Source organism: Canis lupus, chromosome 27, assembly GCF_003254725.2.
Source record: "Canis lupus dingo isolate Sandy chromosome 27, ASM325472v2, whole genome shotgun sequence".
Lineage (NCBI taxonomy): Eukaryota > Metazoa > Chordata > Mammalia > Carnivora > Canidae > Canis > Canis lupus.
The window spans coordinates 6,891,713-6,914,116 of record NC_064269.1 but is presented as its reverse complement, the minus strand read 5'-3'; the positions used below and the strand labels follow the sequence as shown (position 1 = coordinate 6,914,116).

The window sequence follows — 22,404 nt, the reverse complement described above, 5'->3', positions numbered from 1 at the left end:
CTGGTGTTGCCAGCACTTCTGCCCACAGAACTGGGGAGTTTCACAAGAGCAGGGAAAGGAACCAGAACCCCAGAGTGGGTGGGTGCTGGGCTTCAGGAGAGGCCCACCGGCCCAGACCCCTCAGGTGTGGGTGTGGGGGAGAACGAAAGAAGCTTCTGGGAGGTGAGGGAGAGCCTATGGGGGTCGGGGGGGAGGTGGGAGTGGGTAACCAGGGGCGAAGGATGGCAAGTTCCCTCCATAGCTGAGGTAAGCCATACTAAGAGGAGGACTGGGGGAGGCCACGCCCAGGTGAGTGACTCACCTGCCCAAAGAGCTGCCAACCCTCTCCCACAGTGGGTGTCTGCTCAGACCCCAAGAGGTCAAGTGGGGTGGAAGAGTAAGGAGCAAGGAGTGTTCCATTCAAGGCAAGGTACGAGGCCCTTACCTGGGGAATCCAAGAATAGGTGTCTGATCGTCCCTGCTCACCTGAGGGTGGGTGCAGGAGGTGGTGGGGTGTGAGGGAGGGAGCTCTGCGATTCATGCCACGGGCATCCGTGGACACGCTTCTCGGCTTGACAGGGCTTTGATAATCTCTTGTGATTCTATGATGTCACTCTCCTGCTCAGAAACTTTTTCTGGATCCTTGCTGTTTACTGTGCTCCAAATTAAAGTCAAGATTCCCCAAGATTTTACTTTTTCCTAACCTTCCAACCTCATTTCCTAGTGCCTCTGGACACTAGCTTCTGTGACTATGCTGAGATTACTGACGGGCGAACATGACCCATTCTGTCTCGCCAATGCATTTCCACTTACGCGGGATGCCTGTCCAGCTGGGCCCTCCCTCCCCAGCAGCTGTGCAAGTTCTATCTATTCTTTTATGTATATATATATATATTTTTTTTAATTTATTTATTCATGACAGACACATAAAGAGATAGGCAGAGGGAGAAGCAGGCTCCACGCAGGGAGCCTGATATGGGACTCGATCCTGGGGCTCCAGGATCATACCCTGGGCCGAAGCAGGCGCTCAACCGCTGAGCCGCCCAGGTGTCCCGAGTTCTATCCTTTCTTCAGCATCCAACCCATAGCCCTCTTTCACCATGAAGCCTTTCTGGATTGCCCTGATCTGTACTGAGCTTTCATTTCTTATTTCTGTGGTATGTCCTGTCTTTCCCACGCACATTGGCACCCAAGTGTCTTCCACTCCGTAATATTTCTGGTTAGTACAGGCTCCAATAAATGCCCATATAGAGAGAAACTAGGACGTTCAAGATCTTTCTTTTCTTTTTTTTTTTTTTCAGATCTTTCACTAGAACTATAGGCTCCCTGTGTTTCCCCCTTAATGGCCAGCCCAGCGAGGCTTCCTGGCCATGGTGTTTGCTCAATAGTCTGAGAGATTGGACACCCAACACATCCACACTGATCATACCTACGAAGCTCTAGCCATCGTCCTTTGCTCAGAAAATGACAGGGAGAAGTGCACTACTACATGTGCCTTACGATGTGAGGATGGCACACATCAAATGCCTGTCCGCTGGGGAACTGAACCCAGCTTACCCTTTCAATTTACATAATTGTGACTGAAATATTTTCAAGATAGAATAAGGTTCTTATAACAGAACACCTGTAACATTGTATAACCTTTTCTTGGTGATTCAGAGGTATCATTCAGAACAATTACTGGACTTTGCAGGAACAAGGTTATGACCTCAGAATTGTACAGGGCTGTGTCCATGCACCGTATGACTCAGCCTGCTATGATCTGGAGCTCTTGTGCTCCTTTGCATCGCTTTCGGTCTCCCCCTCTCTGGTAAGCTACGTGTTGTCTCTTCTTATGGGTGCCTGCCTGTAGAAGGGGACCTTTCTTCCCCTTAGCAGTTATCTTCTAGTCTGCTGGGGAGCTGGAAATCCTGGTGGTCAAGTTTTATGTAAGAAAAAAAAATCATATTAATAAAAATGGATTAAAAATAGAATTTTTTTTTTTTATGATAGTCACAGAGAGAGAGAGAGAGGCGCAGAGACACAGGCAGAGGGAGAAGCAGGCTCCATGCACCGGGAGCCTGATGTGGGATTCGATCCCGGGTCTCCAGGATCACGCCCTGGGCCAAAGGCAGGCGCCAAACCGCTGCGCCACCCAGGGATCCCAAAAATAGAATTTTTAATGTACTGGGCACTCTGCTAAATGCTTCTTAAATATTAGCTTACATATATTTAGTCCTCATAACAACCTTTTAGCGCAGGTGCAATTATCCCCATTTTGCAGATGAGGGACCTGAGCCCCAGAGGCTACACACTTTGCTTAAAGTCACACGGCTAACATGTGCTGAAGCTGGTACCCAGGCCTGGGCATTACAGTTCTAGAGTTCATGGTTGTAACTATTGCCCCATACCCCCTCTGATTATAATTGGCTATGGTTGCTCAGTAGGACTCTTGTCCTCAGCCATGGAACACACAAAGTGTTCCAATCCATCTGAAGAGTATGAAAAAAAAAATAAAGTAGCAAAGTTTGTAAATGATTTGCTCCAAAAGTTAAGAAGATTCAAGGTTAACCTTATGACATTGTTCCTCTCAATCCCTGTATCAAACAGTGACTGCCATCCGGCGTGCAGTACTAGAGAAAGAAATGCTGAGATCTGGCATTTTCTAACAGGGCTGCCAATCCACCGGCCTCCCTCCAGGCAATGGTGTCTGAAGACTAAATCATAAGTCTCTCCCATGTGCAGATGCTGCTGTGATTTATGAAATAAGTCTTTTTTTTTAAGGGAGCTACTAATTTAATAAGAAAAATTTAAAAAATCGTTTTCTCAATGAATTGCTACTGAGAATGCCATTACTATCTTGTAGGAGGACACCTGTTTTGCAGTAGAGAAGAGCACACAGGTTCTGAAAGAGCATTTGAAGGGCTCTCCAATGAATAAAGCACAGGAGCTGTGTCCAAGGACTTCGTGAGACCCATAGGGCTGTTCAGTAGCTTCTTTGCCTTCCTTCTCAGGTCCTTGCTGAGCGCAAATATGACTCTGCACACATTTATTCCCATGCAAGATGCTCTCTGTTTCATGAAGTCTAGAATTGCGGTTGGAAGTCAAGATCTGGAAGCATGAACAACTTAAAAACACTTCAAGTTGCCCCAGGTGGCCTAAGGGCAACATCAGACAAGAGAATATAACGTGTTTCCAAATGAATGACATAGACAATATCAGATCTGGGAGATATTCCGGACCTGTAGACCAGTGGGAGATGTAGAGATGCAAAGAAGCATCACAGGGAGCTAATATTCAGTCATTCAACACGTATTTATTGAGCAGCTGCATTGGGCCAGGTGCTGTGCTAATGTGGAGTAGGAAAGACCTACATCTGTAAAAACATTAAGCAAAGGAACATATAGGTGTTTCTATGCAGGACAGGCCACCAAGAAGCAAGAAGTTGACCATGAAATGTCTCAGGCTCCATGGACAAGGTCAAGTCATCTAAGACTTGAAGAGAGAGAAAGGGAGTCTTGGATGGAAACGGTCCCTGGAGCCCATCCCTGAGGGCAGCAGGCAGTGGAGGAGCCCTGGCCCCTGGGGGTGGGCCTTTGGAAGCAAAGAGACCATTTTAGTAGCTTAGAAGCATGAAATCTGAATTCCTCGGAGCTTCCCCTAATCTATGAAAGAAACAACAGAAGTATTTACCTATTTAGGGATTCCTGTGAGAATCTGATAAGAAAGCTCGCGTGCTCCATGCAGTATCTGGCACTGGGTAGGCGCTCGATAAACATTTGTCCTCAGACCCATTCCCTTCCCTTCCTGGGCTTCCTTTAGGGAAGGGCCCTTCTCTAACCCCTGCCAGAAGGCAGCCTGCGTTTGCAGCTCCCTTCCTAGGGAGCCCTGGGGTGTCCTGTGGTTTTACAAATGTTGACACAAAATTGTCTCTGGGAGGTTGAGCCTCAAGGCAACCACGGCCCACATGATACATGAGCAGCTCTCCTAGGGAGCTCGAGGCCCAGACCATTCTGACAGACGCCTTTAAGCTGGGCTAGCGCGAGGCAGAGAACCATAGCCTTTCCCGAAGGACCTTCCCTTCGAGTAGTGGAAAGAACGAGCCTAGTGCTGGCTCAAGGTTTTCATTTAACTGGAGCTCTGGGGCCCAGACTACAGGTCCCCGCACTGGCACCCTGAGAGTGGGGGACACAGGGCGGCCCCGGGCAGATGGCGGGGTGGGGCCCAGGGCTCTGTTGGGGAAGACTGGGGCTGTGTCTGGGGTGGCTGGAGCACAGAGATGTCGGGGGCTGGGGGTGGGCGTCTACTTCGGGATTGCTGGCCCCCCTCAGCACATGGTGTTCATGGGCAGGGGCACCGGACGCACCCAAAACCTGTTCATCGCCAGCGGTGCAGTGTTCGCTTTGGGGACCAGGGGAGATCTGGAAGCAGGCATGGAGACTTGCTTTCTGACCCCGATCCTGATATTTTTACCTTTGTCACTCCCAGATGATTTCTAAGTGTTCTTCCCATTCTGAGTTGTTAGAACATCCCCTTCCTCCTGAGACGTAGGAAAGGAGCCTCTGGGACAGCAGTGAGGCTGGCCCCGACCAGAACTTCTGGGGCAGAGTCTTACTGACTCCCAGTGGTGGAACTGCACCGTTCTTGGTTGGCAGGAGCCGCAGAGCCAGGAGAACGTGTGCCCCTCGGGGTAGGAGCAGGGGCTGTGCACCCCGCATCTTGTTTGTGGCCACCCTAGGGCCTCGCACACAGCAGGCCGCACTAAGCCAATGTGTGAGGAGCCCCATGAGCACCAGGCCTCGGCCTCCTCTGCTCCAGGATAAACACAGGAGTCGGGCGGGGCAGGGGACCGGGCTAGGAGAGATCAGCATGTCCAGGCCTGCGCACTACTGTGGGGGCGAGGAGGAACAACAGCCTGGAAACTTTTCCAAGGCCTGCCAGTGTTGACTGGGGAGCTGGGATCAGGAGTGAAGGGCTGTGACCCACCAGAGGGTAACCTGCCTCTGTTCCCCAACAACAGAGAATTTTTCTTTCCAACAAGGAGGAAATTTTCTATCCCCTGAGCCCTGTCCTGTGACTCTTCCCTTGTTCTGGACGTATCTTCCCTGTACCTGCTTCCCTCACCCCCCAAAGCAATAGCCCCATAGCCAGGAGGGCTGCATCTGAGCGCCCTTCCTAAGCCTCCTCAGGTCCGCAGCTTAGCGGGGCATAAGCCCTGTCCCAGGGCCAAGGACGGGATCAGTGTGCAGACTGCAGACAGGAGTGAGCAAGAGGCAGCAGGGGGGCCGGGTGTGCAGAGGGCACCTGTGCCCAGGCCGGCCCACAGCTCTGGTCTCCAGCCCAGGGAGGGCCTGACCAGCCCCTCCTAGGCGCTACTGAATTCGATGGCTGTTCTGGTTACCAAGTAACTGTACCAGAGCTCAGATGCAAAGTCCAGGGGTTGTTTTTAACTGAGGGTTGGAACAAATGAATCTGCCATTCGTCCTCTCCTCCGACCCCAGAGCTGGACAGGATGTCCTATAGGACCGCCCTTCTCTCTCCATCTGGATCCAGAGGGTCATCCTAGAGTCCAGTGCTCCCCCTCACAGGCTCTTTCCCCCTGGTCTTCCCTGGTCTCCAGCCCCCAGATCTGCCCGTGGGGCCAGAGTGGCTGGAAGGCTGGGGCAGGGTGGCACCCGATGCCAGCCAGGCTCTGCATATTTATTCTCTCCATCACTCCTGCCCTTCCCCAGCCTCAGCAGCTCACTCTCCCAAAGTCCAAAGAACCCTGGGTCCTTGGGCCTTGCCTTTTCCCGGGAGGTCGAGGAACAGGGAGGTGAGAATAGTGACGCCGTCCTGGAGGAGGACCCATCTGGGAGATGGGTCACACGGGAGAGGGTGAGGCCCCTCCCAGGACTCTGTGACACAGATCCCCAAGAGGCTCGCAGGACCCCCTTGGGGCCTCTGACCCTGCTGTCCTGGCCGCAGCGCCCCAGCTCCAGGCTCTGGGTGCCTGTAGCCCCAGGGGAGCCGCACGCAGCCCGGTGGGGCCAAAGCTGCCCGAAGAGCAGCTCAAACGGTCCCCCTCCCGGGCCACCCCTGCCCTGGGCCCGGAACACTCACACTCCTTCATCATGCCGATGTCCACACAGCGCTTGAGCCGGCAGGCCTGGCAGTGGCGGCGGTTGTCCTTGGTGATACGACAGTCCCCGTTAAAGGGACAAGTGAACAGCGCCTTCCGCTTCATGCTTCGCCTGCCCGGGGAGAGAGCACATGCCACCTCCGGGTGACCCACCTGCCAGTCTCAGCCCTGGCTGCCTGCAGGGGCTGGGACCCCCGAGCCCTGCCCACAACCCCCCCACCGCCTGGGTCTCCATGTCTCCCACAGAGGACGTGGGGCCCAGCCCTAGGCCGCCTCAGCAGCCACCACTCCCCACCTCTACACTCTGGGTGCCTCCTCCTTCTTTCCCTGCTACTCTGCTCCCATCATTGCTTTGATTTCCTTTTTTTTTTTTTTTTAAGATTTGAAAGGATTTATTTATTATTACTTTTATTTTTTATTTTTTAAAAGATTTTATTTATTTTTGAGAGACAGAGACAGAGAGACAGAAAGACAGAGAGGCAGAGACACAGCAGAAGGAGAAGCAGGCTCCACGCAGGGAGCCTGACATGGGACTCTATTTTTTTTTTTTTTTAAGTGAGCTCTATACCCAATGTGGGGCTTGAATTCATGACCCTGAGATCAAGAGTCACCTGCTGTACCAACTGAGCCAGCCTGGCGCCCCTGATTTACTTTTATGATACTCTACTTCCCACGCTCTTTTTTTTTTTTTTTTAATTACACAGGAAACGTGAGTGAATTAACCTAGTGAAACTTTTTTTAAATATGAAAATCTGCAGAGCAGCCCTCACTGCTTCTAGGGAGCCGCTTGGGGAGGTGAGGACGCTGGTGGAGGCTTTAAGTCATCCAGAGTCTGGAGATCTATGACTAGAGCATCCCCGGTCCAGGGACAGACACGTGCGCAGGTGCATGGAGAAGGGAGAAAGGGCCCCAACTATAGCTTGAGGCATCCAGATAACACACCCAGAGAGAAAAGGCCAGATGAGTGGGTGGGAGACCTCAGGTCTGGCCTTGGCCTTTTGAGAGGCAGAGGAAACAAGGGCTTTGCCAGGACAGAGACCTACCACAGGCTCTTAGCTACGAAGCCGGTACCCCCAGGGCCCCTGGTATCCTATGTAAAATCACACGTGTGCACGCGTGTACATACACGTGTGCCCATGCGTGCATGAGCAAGCTTGAACACTGCACCCCATGGGACTTTTGGGAAGCTTCCCATGTCCTAGAGGTTCCTCATACTCTTCCCAGCCCTAGCAGGTGCAGGCCCCACTTTTTTTTTTTTTTTTTTTTTTGCCCTGGAACAAGTGACAGGATTTGGTTGGGGAAAGATGGTAGCAAAATCCCTTTCTCTGTGAGCAGCAGCATCTTCCGAGGAGATGCTCAAGTCTTTAAGTAAAAGCCCAGGCCCAACCATTTCCCTCTCTCAGAGGTGAGCCGGTCACACACTAGTTATGTTTCTTGGTTATGTTTCTTCACTGTTCACATTCGCTAGAAGACATTCGGGGTTTAGGGCAAACATACTCATCAGTTGACCTGGACAGAAGGGGAGCAAACCAACTTGACCCATGGGCTGGAGGAGAAGAGAACATAGAAATGACCTGCAGCAGTCACAGGCAATCAGACTCCCAAGAGACTATTGGCGTAGTCTCACCTCGTTTTATAGGTGAGACTACCGAGGGGAGGAAACTCATCAGTGAGGTGATTTGGCAAGAAGTGAAGGCTCCCCCGTTGGCTGTTGGAGATGTGAGGCTCAGCTTTTGGCTTCTTGGTTGGAGCCTACCGCTCTCATCCCTAGAAACTCAAGCTGCTCAATGAAATGGAGCCCACAGGCCAACAGCTCAAGGCCCATGAGGTGGCTGCTCTTGGTTTGGGACCTGGGCCCCCAGCACTTTCCTGTTACCTGTTTCCTGACCCAAAGGGCACCCCCACTCCCCGCCCCACCCCAGTAGACGGGTCTATGTGGGAAGGTGGGATAACATAAAGCTATTGGGGTAGAGTCCAGCCCACCAACGCCACACCCACCCTGTGGTGACTGCCCAGAGACTGTATCAGGCTTTTGTCTACCTTTATGGAAACAGACAGCCTTTCTCCTTGGGCCTCCATCCATCTATTGCCGCTCTCCAGAGGGACAGGCAAATATGGAGGTACCTTGGCTACCCCGAAATGAGAGGCTACCATCACCACAGGACATGAGATTGATTCACCCCTTTACTCCTTCCCACTCATGGTTTCTGAGGCTCTGGCTGTTACCACAAATGTTCAGGTCCCAGAATGCCCGTAACTCTCTAAACTTACTCAAAGGCCAGAAGTTTCTAATTCAGAGTAAACTCTCATTTCCCTTTTTTTTTTTGTTGGTTTTTTGTTTTGTTTTGTTTTTTTACAACCAGGCATTCTGCCCAGGAGCTCAGGGTCGGTCCTATCCTCCCACCCGCTGTCTTGTCTGGCTCAGAGCTCTTCCTGTGAATTCTCCAGGGCTTTGGGGACCAAAAGGAGCACCTCCAGACACATGAGCCAGAGCATCCCACCAATCCTGCGCTGGGGGCCAAGAGTTTCCTGACGCCCCAGCTGGGAGGCAGCCCCGCATCCCCCACGTCTATTGCTCTGTCCGTGGGCTCTAGTGCGCCTGTCTCTGACTCTCACGGGTGGGCATCTCCCCAGCTGCAAGGTTGCTCAGAAAGAGGTTGTGGCACTTCACCACCTTTCTTTTGTTTTCCTCACTGTAAATCTGAAGCCCAGCCCAGGCTTCCACACATAGAAGAGTTGGAGGTGGCCACTCAGCCCAGCTTTGCCTGACAACAGGAATGGACTCCAATGAGGTTGGTTGGGTAGGAATCCCCCAAAATGCAGGGCTGGCTTAAAAGAAAATACTGGGAGGAAAAACACCAGTGTCCTTGCTTCCAGCTTTGCAGTTACAGAAGGGAAGGGAGCTCATGAATACTAAGAGGCAAAGGAGGAGGAGGAGAAAGAGAAGAAAGGGAGGAAGGGAGGGAGGGAGGGAGGGAGGGAGAGGGAGGGGAGAGGAGGGGAGGAAAGGAAGGAAGAAAAAAAATGCTAAAAGTCCTTCTGGCCAGGTACACTATCCCCACAGCAAGGCTCAGATCTAGGGTAAGAATGCCACACAGGTGTGTGCTCTTCACCCTTTGCCATACTTCGTCCCAAAGCCCACCAACTGTGCAACACGTCTCCACGCTATTTGAGTGATGCAGAAAGCAGCCTGTAAATTTATGGAGCTCTTAAATTATTATTATGAAAAATTATACTAATTTTTTCATACTATACTAATTATACCAAGCTCTTCCTTGGCTCCTCTAGATACAGAATCAGAGAAAAGACCCCGGAGTTGTACCCAGGGAGATGGAGGTTAGCGAGCACGAAGAGCTGTCACACTCTGGAGTGTCGATCAGTGTTCAGGGGATGGAAAGCTCCCTCACCAGCTCCAGCAGGCAGACCCAGGTCCTCCCCCAAACCAGCTTTCAGGTGCGTCCAGCCCAGTATAGTTGCCAGGGCTGTGGGTCCCGTGGGCTCTGGGGCCCAGTTCTTCCCCATTCTCCCGCCTTCTAGGGGCACTTCCACGCATGTGGCTGTCATCTAGCCTCTGCCCGTGAGGAGTCAGGGCAGGCAGATGGGCCAGCTCTGGCTCTGTGCTTTGTCCCGAAGATCCACACCCCATGCCCTGCCTTCCTCCCAATGCTAATTGCTTGTGAGCTGGTTTGGTTTTGAGAAACAAGAGCTGCGAGTTTCCATGGGAGCGCATTGCCTTAGCTGCTCTCTGAGCCTGGACCCTGTCATCCTCTGGGTGGTTGGCAATTATATCCCAGCTCAGGAAGGAGGGGTTGGGGTGGTGCAACCGGACTAAATATAAACACAGTTTCTAGAAAGTCAGGGGTGAGAGAGGACATTGACCAATTCATCAAAACATGACAGACAGGCTATTCACAGAAGCATGAAGTGCCTGGGGCCAGGGTCTCCAGCCTGGGTAGGTGGCCCTATCGTCAGAGACACACCTTATAAAACCCAAGCCTGGGGCCCAGTGCCAGCTCTGGCTTTGTCTCCACTGCCACTCTGAGTATCTGGATACCAGAGCCTGATGGAGTGCCTTCTGTGAAAGGCCTACATGGTCTGATAGGTGGGACCTACATGGCACATTTGTATGTGGCAGCATCAAGGGCTTCCCCGGGGGGGGGGGGGGGCTTAAAATCCAACCATAAAGGAAGCTACTTTAACACTATGGTAAAGAGCACGAGGCCTTTTTTTTGGAGGCCAGTTTGGCAACATGTAAAACACTCGGAGCCTTTAAGGCAGCAAATCTACTTCCAGGAATTCATCATGCGAATAAATCAGTCCACGGGCCCAAAGGCACGTGCGTAAAGGTGGTCACTGCAGCCCTGTACGGAGAAGCAGAGGACGGAGCCTGAATGCTCATCAAAAGAGAAGGGTCCGTTACACCATAGTGCATCTGCACAAAGCGATGGGGCTGTGGAAAGGACAGAGGAAGAACGTGGACCCGGGAACTAGACCGAGCAAACATTCTGTAGTAGGTCAGAGCAAGATGCAAGAGGGCGAGGACTGTGTACTCCCATCGTCCTGTGCAGGTGTGAGTGTGCGCGCACACCACGTGAACCCAGACACACGCTTTTTTATATAAAGAGTTTGGAAGTGAACACAATGAGCTGGTCACAGCGACAGCTTCGGGAGGAGGTAGGGACGTGAGAATGGGGTAGAGACGACGTACGCTTCGCTTAGATGTCCTTTTGAACTATTTATTTGCTGCTGCTTTTTAAACCATACTCAGGGGTTATTTACACACACATTCAGGTTCTGTGTTAGAGGAGAGAAAAGGACTTCTGCTCTCAGACACAAGCACTACGGAAGGACAAGGATACAGCGAGCACCTCCTGAGAGCTCTCTGCGCCAGGACTTCGGGCATTCCCTCCGACGCACCCAGTAGCCGTGCAGGTAGGCTCTATCCCTACCCTACAGGTGACAGGGAAAGGCGCTGGGAAGTTAGATCACTTGCTTCTTGTCACACAGCTAGTAAGTGTGAAGATGGGATCAGAACTGAGATCTGTTTGATTCCAAAGCTTCCGGTATTCCTCCCCAATAATGGTCCTCAGCATGAATTTACCATATCCCAATCCAAGCCAGAGCAGCAGTCCAAACATGCCCCCTAAAGTCCAGGGCACCTGGGTGACTCGGTCAGTTAAGTGTCGGCCTGCAGCTCAGGTCATGATTCCAGGGTCCTGGGATCGAGCCCTGCGTCAGGTTTCCTGCTCGGCGAGGAACCTGCTTTTCCCTCTTCCTCTGCCCTTTCCTCCCTCTGTCCCCTACTTGTGCTCTCTTGTGAGCTTGCTCTCTCCCAAGTAAATTAAAGAAAAAAAAAAAATCCAAGAGCATGCAGCAGAGGCTGCTTGAAGGTCTCCTCTAGGACAAAGCCATTGGGATAGAAGCAGTCCCTGAGATGGGTGGTTTGGGAGTGTGGGGTAAGCCCTGGTGGTCCTCTCTGCTGGCCCTATAATGCCATAGCACAGAGAGGACCCCCTAGGTGTGCTGAGAGTGACTTCACACCAGTGAGCCCTGCTGAAAGTGCTGAGTTCCCAAAGATACAGAAGACCTTCTTCACACGCTTGCAGCTACCTTTCTTGACAACCCCAGTGACATTTCCTATTCAAATATTCTGGCCTCCTCTGCTCAAGCCTCCAAAACTCCTCTGGGCCCATCCACAGATAACCTTCCTTGTTCTCTTTCATTCACAGCCTTGAGCTGCCACGGAAGGGGGCCGGCTGCCAAGCTGAATGGACAAAGTTTTCTCCAGCAACACTGACTTCGTGGTGACTCATTTACTTGTGCCCATAGAATGCCCTGGGCAGCTCCTCCTCTCTCCTCTCTGTTTCCTCCAGTGCTGGTGAGCACTTGGAGTCTGAAGTCGTTGGACATCTCCCCCATTTCTCTGCTCCCCTTCACATCACGGCTCCTGAAGTATCAGGCCTTCCTGAAAGCCAGGACATTCCTCCTGTTCCCAGATCCTTACCAGCCTCCCTTTTGTCCCCTGCACTCCACAGAACTCATAGTTAATGAGGTCCCTGAGAGCCTCGGGGCCAGCAAACGAGAAAGCATTTCTCCACACTGTATTTGTTGGCTTGATGTTTGCAGTGCACGGCTTCAGGGTCTGGATGAAGGAGGTATCAACAGGCAGGGAGAAGACACGCAGAAGAGGCAAACGCTAGATCTGTTTCTCAATCCTGCCTTCCAGGACCACCTCTTCAATCTTCACTCTCTTCATCAGAGAGGTCCCTCTTATTTTCTTCTCTGTCCTTTATACCTTTCCCTTTATATTAGAGCCTGGACTAAGCCACCCATGACCCGAGATTCATTCACATCCATAGATCACCCCACTATCCACTTTGTAGTAGACCTACATACTTCTCCCCTCTGGCCCTTATGTGCTGGTGTTAACATAACCAGGACACATAGCCTTTTACAAGCCTGCCTATGCCAATGTTTTATTCACACTGGAAATATCATTTTTTCCCTGAGGATGTCCATCTATTCCAGAGAAGCAGGAGGCAGAAAGAGCATGAAATAACTTATAGGAGGAATTGGCCCATGATGGTCTCTAATTTCTGATCATAGATCAATAGAACCTGGTCTCTGTCCAACCTTCCTAATCCCATTTTGGTTTGATTATGAGTTTTGGATCTGCTGGGATGACCACAAGTAGATCCTCAGGCAGGTTAGTTTGACTCTCTTCGAAGTCAAACCAAACAATGAATGGTCAAATGGGATTACTGGTCCCCAGGGCTGGGAAAATCATCCGTGACTCAGCATGAAGGGATGCTTTTTCCTTGAGAATGACCATGAAAGGGCTGAGTGAGCTCCCTGAGAGCAAGGGCATGGTTGAACTTATCTTTGTGTTTCTAAGGTTGCGGAGTCTGACAGAGAAGGTACCTCCCACCGGTATAGACCTTTCTTCCTGGGATCAGGGTTTCGCAAACAGACAGAAGGGACAAGAGGGTTCTATTTGAACTAGACTAAAACAGAAAAACACTGAATAGAATTTGGTTGAAGCAAAGGAGAAGAAGGGCAATTGGGGAGAAAAGAGGAGCAAGTGTGTATATTTAGTGGATTCCTCTCATTGGCACATTGGTTCTGTGAAGTCAACATGAACACAGAACTAACACATCCGGAACCACTGTTCCCAGGGTTAGCCTCCTGCGAGCCTCTGGTCACAACATTTTCATCAATCAAGCAATACATAACCTTGTTTCATGTGTGTTTTCCATTTAAAGATGCCTTATGTAATATACGTTGTTGATTCATGAACACTGAACTTGGCCAATAGCACTATAGCTCATGTCTGAAAGAAGCTTCTTAAGCACAGGTTTTCTCTACAAAGCACGTTGAAGCTTCCTTGTGCTTAAGAGCACTCAACAGCACTTCGGCACCATGCTTAGGGCCGTCTTAGTGAGATAACCATCAGAAAGCAAAAAACCACAAAAACTGTGGCTCTAGACAGCCCATGAAAAGGACACTCTTTTGTAGCATGACAGCTGAAACAAGGAGGCGGAATATCACCTTGTTCCGTCTTGCCTGGGAATGTGTGCACCAGGGGACTTGAATTTTTCATCACTCTGAGCTTGTCCAGAAATGACCACAGAAATGCTGCAAGCATTGATGTGGGGATTATAAGGAAATTTTAGTAGGTGGGCAAGTTTGCAAATACAGAATCCCTGAAATAATGAAGATCAATCAGTGTGTGTGTGTGTGTGTGTGTGTGTGTGTTTATCAAACAAGATCAAGACAAACAATAAGAGATGTTGACTTTTCAGAAAGTGCAGCCTGGCCCAGTCATCAAGGCAGGGACAGGAAAGATATAAGGTGGATAAGGACAGGGTAACAAGACAAATAGCAGGCTGCCCATAATGCCAGCACTTTCATGTAGGGGTTGTTGGAAGGAGGGGCTGAGGGTGAGTGACAGCATAATGTGACCACAGGCATCAGAGCCACACTGTGGTGACATGGATGTGCAAACATACGGTCCCTGTCCATTTGGCCATTTCCCACACCTGACCCTGGGCATAAGGGAACCTGTCCTCTCTCCACCCAGATGCCTAACATGGTCCTGTCTCAAGGATTCGGGGCCTAGTAGTGTGTCCAAGGGCAGGAAGCACAGGTGCATGGGGATTGGAGCCACTCTTGAGGAACTGACTTCCAATATGTCATTACCCCATAAGCAGCCACCTAAGAGTTCCATCTCCCAGAGCTGAACCCCATGGATAGGTGGCCTGGAAAAAGGGAATTGGGGGCATGAGTCTCTGGATTAACCAAACAGCCCCAAGAACTGTTGGAGACCTTTGGGTTGCAGACTGGTGACATAGGGCCTTTGGTGAGAGTCATCATATTGCCAGCTCTTAGCCCAGTGCCTTGATCACAGATGTTCATTAAGATCTGGTGAGTGAGTGTGTGAAAGAAAAAACAAAAGAAGAGCGATGGCTGGAGACACTTGTGTTTATTTTCTTAGGGCAGTGTCCCATTAAGGACATAAGTATTGACCCATCAAGCTTGAAAATAACATATTGTACTTTATGTCTTTTTAAAAAAGATTTATTTATCTAAGAGAGAGAGAGAGAAGAGGGGCACAGGAAGAGGGAGAGAGAGTCTTAAGCAGACTGTGCTGAGCGCTGAGCCTGATGCAGGGCTTGAATCTCATGACCCTGAGATCAGAACCTGATCCAAAACCAAGTGTTGGTCACTTAACCAACTATGCCACCTAGGCACCCCTATACTTTATGTCTTTTTTTTTAAGATTTTATTTATTTATTCATGAGAGACACATATGAGAGAGGCAGAGACACAGGTAGAGGGAGAAGAAGGCTCTAGCAGGAAGCCCGATGTGGGATTTGATCCCAGGACTCCAGGATCACACCCTGGGCCGAAGGCAGGCTCCAAACCGCTGAGCCACCTGGGGATCCCTACTTTATGTCTTTTAAGGCACTTTTATACATGTCATCTCATCAATCCTCAGATTAATACTATATATGTATGAAAGGGGTCAGATATCAAACTCATGTGCTTAGTTGAGGTGACTGAAACAGAGAAGTTGAAAGATTTGAGCAAGGACATACAATGGCACGGTCAGCTCCCTAGCCCACACATTTCTGACTCCTTTTATGATAAGAAGCAGCCCTCATGGGTGTACCCACCCCCCTTCTCTACCTGCAGAAAAGGGTCCAGGTGGCACCTGGGCTCTGGAAGGCCCACTCTGCAGGAAGTGCCCAGGAATGAGAGACGTGGCAACAGGATCTTGAGCCAGCGATGCTGCCAGTCTGGTTCCCCAAGCTGGGGAGCAGCCTGCCAGGAAGCCAAGCGGGCAACCCGCGCCAGGCCAGTCAATTAGCACCCACAGAAACCCCGCTGCCCAGCGATTGCTCAAGGCAATGAAACTCTAGGCCTGCTGATTCCCGGGACAGAGGGCAGGTGGGTTGCGGGCTGTGTTCATAGATGGCCCACGAGTCCCGGAGTTGGGGGGGGGGGGCGGGCATCGTACAAGTCCCAGGCTCTGATTCACTCTGCCCTCAAAGCCACTGGGTGAGCCCTTCGGTTCAGAGAATGAGGCCGACCTCAGCATCCCTGTCCTGGACTTGGTTCACTCTTTCCTCTCTTGGTGGCCAAAGCCCTGTTCTTTTTTTTTATCCACCTCCAATTAAGACTATTATACAGAAGCACTCTTTTTGATAAGTTTTTCCACAATCCTCCCTCTTGCTCTCTCTCCAATATATGCCAAGCCCACGTTTCTCATGGTTCCCAGTCCTGTATTGCAATTCATCACTCTCCCATCCTCCCTTCCTGGCTTTGGATGGGCACACCCTGCGTCCAGCCTTTCCAGTACTTTCCCCATACTGTTCATACTTGTGACACTGGGCTCATTGGAGAAAAGAGGAGGCAGCCGGCAGAGAAACTGGCCCTGACTGAACAGGAATGCTGGCACTTTGCTGACATTGCCTGAGCTTTCTAACCCGGGACAGCAAGCCACGGGTGAAGATATGGGCGCAGATCAAGAATGGAGATCCAGCCAGGGTGCAGTTTCCCTTGTTCCAAGGAATGGTTTGATTTGGATCAGAGGACAAGCTCCGAAGCCAAGTTCTGGGGTTTTCCCAAGGACATGCCTCTGATCATCAATCTGTTCAGAGGTTCACTCCAGAAGGACAGACACACAGGTTCCGATAGGGGGCCGTGGGTCCAAGGCGTAATGGAAAGACGGGCACGTAGGCAACAACCTCGGAAACATCATCTCTGAGAGGGGCAGAGGCCAGAGCTGGAGCTGAGGGGAAGGGAGGAGGGAGATGATCTCACCAAGACCCTGTCACTCCCAGGGTGGGGAAGAGCTGGCATGTTCCATGGGCATGGGAAGGAAGGAGACACGGGAGATGCAGGGGTTGTCTTCATGGGAAACCTTGCTTCCTCTGCTTCCCCTTGCCCTTGGGGAGGACTCACCTGAAGAAGCCTTTGCAGCCTTCACAGGTCATAGCGTTGAAGTGAAAGCCTGTGGCTCGGTCTCCGCACACCCCGCAGATTCGGGGCACGTTCCGGTCAAAATCGCCAGGGTCAGGCAAGGAAGTGCTGGCTGCCGTCGCCTCCATCCCTGTAAGAATGGCAGGCAGGCCGAGGCCAGCACTGGAGTCAGTGCCAGGGCTGGCTAGCATCCTTCGCGCCCCCACCCCCATGTGCCCGAAGCTCGGCGAGGCTGGGCAGCTCCCCAGGTCCCAGGCCTGAGCAGGATTTCTTGGGCGCCCTCACCTCGTGACTCCATGGGGAGCAGAAGCAGGGCTCCCTAACCCAAGTCTGGAGAGACCTTCGGTGGCCCGGCGGTGGAGCGGCTCTATGGTAGGGTTTGGGTTCACAGGCTGCACCTGCCGCCTACCACGCTACTTTGGGTGACGTGTTTAGCCTGTCTGTGCCCTACCACCCTCACCCGAAGAATGGCGTTTTCTTTACAGGGTGTGAGGAAGGATTACATGAGTGAACATACGCCTACCACCAGCATTGGCTCATCTCCGTAGCAGAACCGCAGCAGGGCAGAGGCCTCTTTCCTTCCCAGTGCCTCGCAGCCACACAGGTCAGCAGTGACAGGCCTGTGTCCCTGCTGTCCTGGCACCAAGGCAATCAAAATCTTGTTGCCTCTTCTTTGTGCCCCCCCTCCCAGTATAAACTTAACACATTGATTTGAACATCCTTCTGAATAAGGTGAGTCATATACAATTAACTAATTTGGCTTTCAGAGATGGCTTGTATAAATAGGCATTAGCATCCAGAGATGGATTTCATACTTGAGGAGACAGAAAAGAGAGAGGGAACAAAATCTAATAGCTTTGGGGAGCCCTTCTCAGGAAGCAGCTGACTTAACTCTTCCAGTAGACAAATTGAGCCCTCGGCTTCACGATGTCAGGCCCAGAGCTCCTCGGGCCTCCCTAAAATGCTTCAGAGCCTGCTGCCTCCCACTTTTCTCTGGGTCCTCACAAGGGCCATTGCAGGGTTAAGTGGCCCCTTGGCCCCAGGGCAGGAGGGTCCCTCGGGGCAGAAGAAACACAAGACAGAAAGCCAGTTATGAGCCAGTGCCGTGTTCTCCTGCCCCGAGGTGAGAGAGGGAGATTCCAGGGGGGCCCTTGGGAGAGGCTCTGAGCTTCTTTCCAACGTAACCTCTGAGCTGAGGTTTGGCAAACCAAAGCCCCTTAGTGTCTTATCCCATTTACTCTTCGTATCACCCAAAGAGACAAGTGCTGTTACTATCTCTCTCTTTATAAACGAGGCCCCGAGAAGCCCACCGCTTGAGGTATCTCTAGCAACTATGATTACAAAATACACAAAGCGAATACCTAATTTTTAAAAATTTCACAAAAAGCTTCAAGCCAAAGGAAGAAAGTAGGACAGATAAGGATAGAGGTGATAGAGGGAACCCTGATCACAGATGGCTGTAGCTCCCTGAACTGCCTCTCTCAGCTTTTCTTTTCCTGGGAACTGTAATGCACTAATAGTGACACTATTGCCGTCCCCATCACAGCTAGACTGATACTTGTTCAACTGCAATGTTTATATATATACACATTCAGAGAGAGAGACTTAAAAAAAAAAAAAAGAAAGGAATGATTAACAGAAACTTTTGAGGGACTGAGATGGGGGACAGGTACGCAGAAGTCTTATGTAGTAACTATATTCTATTTCTTCGAGTGGTGGGTATATGGTATCGTCTTATTTTTATTTATTATTATTATTATTAAAACACGATGTTATGTTTTATATGCCCGTCTGTGTATATACAACATTGCACAATTGTTAGACAATTAAAAATAGAAGAAAAAGCGCCTGTGGGTTTGTCAACATTGTCCCTGTAGCCCATCCCAAGTCCAGGCTGTGGGCAGGGATCCCAGAGGCCCAATACCATCGTGGGGCAATAGGAGAAACTGTCTAGGATGCTTGTGGCTTAACCCCAGGTCAGCTGAGATGTTGCAACTCTCAATCATCATGAGGTTGCTACAGAGTCTGTGTCATCCAGGCGACCAAACATCTGGTGGATTTGGTGGAAAAAAGAGAAATCAAATGTGGGCGTGGGGGGAATACCAGTTGAATCAGTCCAACAAGTGTGCATCATCACATGGCACACTGGAGATGTCATGATGCAGGAGAGTTGGAGCAACAGGACACCCCAGCACGGCAACAGTGCTGTCCTGCCACTGGGCGAGCTTGACATCAGGAGGGCTGCTGGCCAGGGGTAGAGGCCCGGGCCCTGGTCAGGCCGGACAGAAGGCTGGACCCAGCAGCCAGAGGCCCACAGAAAACAGGACCGTTTCAGGGGAGTTGAGAGAAAACTTAGCCCCGCTTGGGGTTATTTGCTGCTACCACGGAACCAGGGCCCAGGCCTAGAGTTTAGAGGCAGAAAAGAGGCCCAGGCACATATGGCCTGACAGCTGACCGTCCCAGGAATGGTAGGCAGAGACTGTGGGGAGCCGGAGAGAGAAAGAGAAGACTGGAGCTGGGCAGGAAACATCACCAGGCTAGACAGTCCCCTGGGGCCCCGGCCTGGGAGTCGGCGAGCCCCTCCCTTCTGCGCCCCCACCCCGCCCGCCTGCAGCTGGCTCTGGGTCTCAGCTGGCTCTGGGCACCACAGGTTCTGCTGACACAGGGCCTAACCCGCATTTGCAAAGCCCGGGGCAGGGGTAGCGCTCTCTCCCTCCCCTTGACCCCTCCCTCCTGCGGCACCTGCGCGGCCAACAGAAGGCCAGGGAAGCTGTGGCTGATGAGGAAAGACCCACCTGAAGGAGCAGGGGGGCAGGTCAGTTGAGCCCAGGGGTGCCCTTCTGGGAGGTCACAGACGCGTCCAACCAAAAGGCCTCTGGAAGGAACAAGGGAAACACTTTACCCGCAGCTCACACTGCCCTCACAGCCAGTCCTCTACGAGCCCGGGAAGCAGCAGGCGGGGTTCCTTCCAGAGACTTTAGTCTCCAGGTCAGGGTGCCAAGTCGTCACCGGCAGGGGTGAGGGCGTGGGAGCCAGGCAGCAGCCGGGACCGGCCCTCCCTTGGGGCAGGGAGTAGCGAGGAGCAGCGGGGACGGGTGGGGGGCAGCACCCAGCACGTGGCAAATGGAAGGAGCCTCCAACACCCTGCTGTGGGTGCCCCTGTTTCTTTCACGCAGAGGGGGTTGGAGGGAGGGAGGGCTTTCTTCCTGAGGGAGTCCTGCTGCTCCCATGGCATCATCACCCCCCCCAAGATTTGAGGGATGTTCAGTGGGGAGCAGAGCCAGAGGGCGGCCTGGCACATTGCCGGGAAAGGACCCCCCCGGACCCCCCCGCCCCCAGCTAGTACTGCAGAGACACCTCAGGGTCTGGCCTCTTGGGACAGCCTCAAAGACAGGTGTTTGGGGGGATCCCTGGGTGGCTTTGTGGCTTAGCACTGCCTGTGGCCTGGGGTGTGATCCTGGAGACCCGGGACGGAGTCCCACATCAGGCTCCCTGCGTGGAGCCTGCTTCTCCCTCTGCCTGTGTCTCTGCCTCTCTCTTTCTCTCTCTCATGAATAAATAAATGAAATCTTAACCGAAAAAAAAAATGACAGGTGCTTGGGATCCCTGTCCCTGCAGACCGGGTGTGGGCGGAGCAAGGGCTGCAGGGGGTTAAATACAGCAACTCACTGCTTTCAAACAGGATGTTTTCTGCCACTTTTAGCTCTTCCTGAGCCGGCTCCACGCCCCCGGCCTCAGCAGAGGCTCGAGGTGGGCTGACTCTGGGCCCAGAGGCCATGTGGTAGTAGATGCTGGGTCACTGAGGTGGGGCTGCCCGAAAGTCACCCTTCCCACTCCTACCCACACCCAGCCTGCTTGTCTACCGAGGAGACAGACAGGCCACACACACACACACACACACACACACACACAGGTGCGCTTCCTCCCTCCCCCGATGCCAGCAGGAGGTGCCTGACCCAACCCTGGCGAAGGCCTTTAAGCCAAACCCCAGACAGGGAAGGTCCAGACCCCCAGCCTTTGTTTCTCTGCCTCCCCGAGGCCCCCACCAGCAGGGAAGGGAAGGGCCCAAGGCAATTCCGAGACGTGGGCCCTGGGACTGTCAGCCCACCGAGCCAGCCCCCAAGGAACATCCAGGGAATATGCCCGGGGTGGGGGGTCAATGAGCAGAAACAACCTGAGCCGGGCTGGCCTGCTCCCAAGGGCCGTGGGTGGCCGGAGGCCCACCTGGTGGAGACAGACACGTTGTCACTTACCCCCAAGCCAGGCCCTCCTTTGCTCCCCCTGCTGGTCTTGCCCACAGCCCGCAGCTGACCACTCCGCTGGGCTCCGGCCGCGGCCTTATGGATCCCCAGACTCCCTGCGCTCCTCGGGGGCTGAGGTGAGGGCTGAGCCGGTACAGAAGGGACCACTGCTGGGGCGCCTGGGGGGCTCAGTGGCTGAGCATCTGCCTTCGGCTCAGGGTGTGGTCCTGGGGTCCGGGATCGAGTCCTGCGTCGGGCTCCCCGCAGGGAGCGTGCTCCCCCCTCTGCCTGTGTCTCTGCCTCTCTCTCTGTGCCTCTCATGAATAAATAAATAAAATTTAAAAAAAAAAAAAAAAAGAAAGGACCACTGCTTTCCTGCCTTCAACCCCTAAGGTTTTCACATCAGACTGGAGATCCAGGTAGACTGCCACCCTTGAGCTTAAGAAAAGAGTGTCTTGGGGCGCCTGGGGGGCTCAGTAGCTGAGCATCTGCCTTCAGCTCAGGTTGTGATCCTGGGGTCCCGGGATCGAGTCCCGCATCGGGCTCCCCGCATGGAGCCTGCTCCCCCCTCTGCCTGTGTCTCTGCCTCTCTCTGTGTATGTATCTCATGAATAAATAAATAAAATCTAAAAAAAAAAAAAGAAAAGCGTGTCCGGAGTATCTACCATGTGCCAGGCCGCCAGGCGCTATACGTACCGCCGACAGAAGCCTCATGGCAATCCTGTGAGGTGGGGAGCAGTCCCACTTTCCAGACGGCAAAGCCGAGGTCCAGACTACTTTGAGTGACTTGCCCAGGGTGCCATGGCCCGCCAAGTGGTGGGGCCAGGGGCCAAACAAGGACAAACTGAGCTCCCTGCCCAGATGCTTCCCCCGACTCCTGCTGACCCCTCCCGCTCCAGCGACAGTCACCAGCCGCCACGCCGTACTCTGTGCTGAGCCCTGCTCCGAGCTCTCCGGGATGCTCACTCATTCGAGCCTCAGGACAACCTCAGCAGGCGGGCCCTGCTATCATTCTTGTTTCAGCCATGGGGAAACTAAGGCACAGGGACGTGGGCTGTCTCTGGAGCCTGGCTTTGAACTTAGGCAGCTGGTCCCTGAGTCCCCCCTCTGCTGCCTTTCCTAAGGGAGAGGGCTTCGTCCTCTCCCCAGCCCGGAGCGCTGCATGCCCTCCGCTTCCCCTAAGTCAGGGAGCAAGGAAGAGAACAATCCCCTGGTCATGATGGAAGCACGTCATGGCTCTTCTCCTTCCACGGCTCCCGGAGTCAGAGGATGGCACGCATGAGCCAGGATCCCCTTCCTGCCAGTCAGCCCCTCTTACTGGGCAAACCCCATTCAGCAGACTAGCCCCTCCTCCCCACGCGACTGTGCACTACTGGATGGTCCTTTCAGGAGAGATTAACCTAGATTTAGCCTGAAGTTCATGTGCATGGAAAGTGGGGCAAAGGCACAGGGTAGGAAAAGGACAAGTGGAAAAAAAGTGCTTACTGCCACCCCCCTTTGCCACATCACACAACCCCCACCCCTCCTTACAATTCATGTTCTGAGTACACAGAACGTCCTATTACTTCTGCTGGGACTGTCCCCAGAGCAACCCCCTCC

General features: G+C 52.5%; 1 protein-coding gene across 2 annotated transcripts in view; it reads right to left on the bottom strand.

Annotated features, from left to right (window-relative positions):
- VDR (vitamin D receptor) overlaps window positions 1-22,404 on the bottom strand; it is a 56,709-nt gene that overhangs the window by 15,794 nt on the left and 18,511 nt on the right. Inside the window, exons 2-4 of one of the 2 annotated variants that reach the window (XM_025477405.3) lie at window positions 19,360-19,439; window positions 16,547-16,694; window positions 6,061-6,191 (exon numbers count right to left, since the gene is read on the bottom strand). In XM_025477405.3, the coding sequence (XP_025333190.1) occupies window positions 6,061-6,191; window positions 16,547-16,692 (277 nt within the window). In that variant the 5' untranslated portion in view covers window positions 16,693-16,694; window positions 19,360-19,439. The remainder of the gene's footprint in view (window positions 1-6,060; window positions 6,192-16,546; window positions 16,695-19,359; window positions 19,440-22,404) is intronic. The other variant, XM_049102371.1, reaches the window with a different exon arrangement.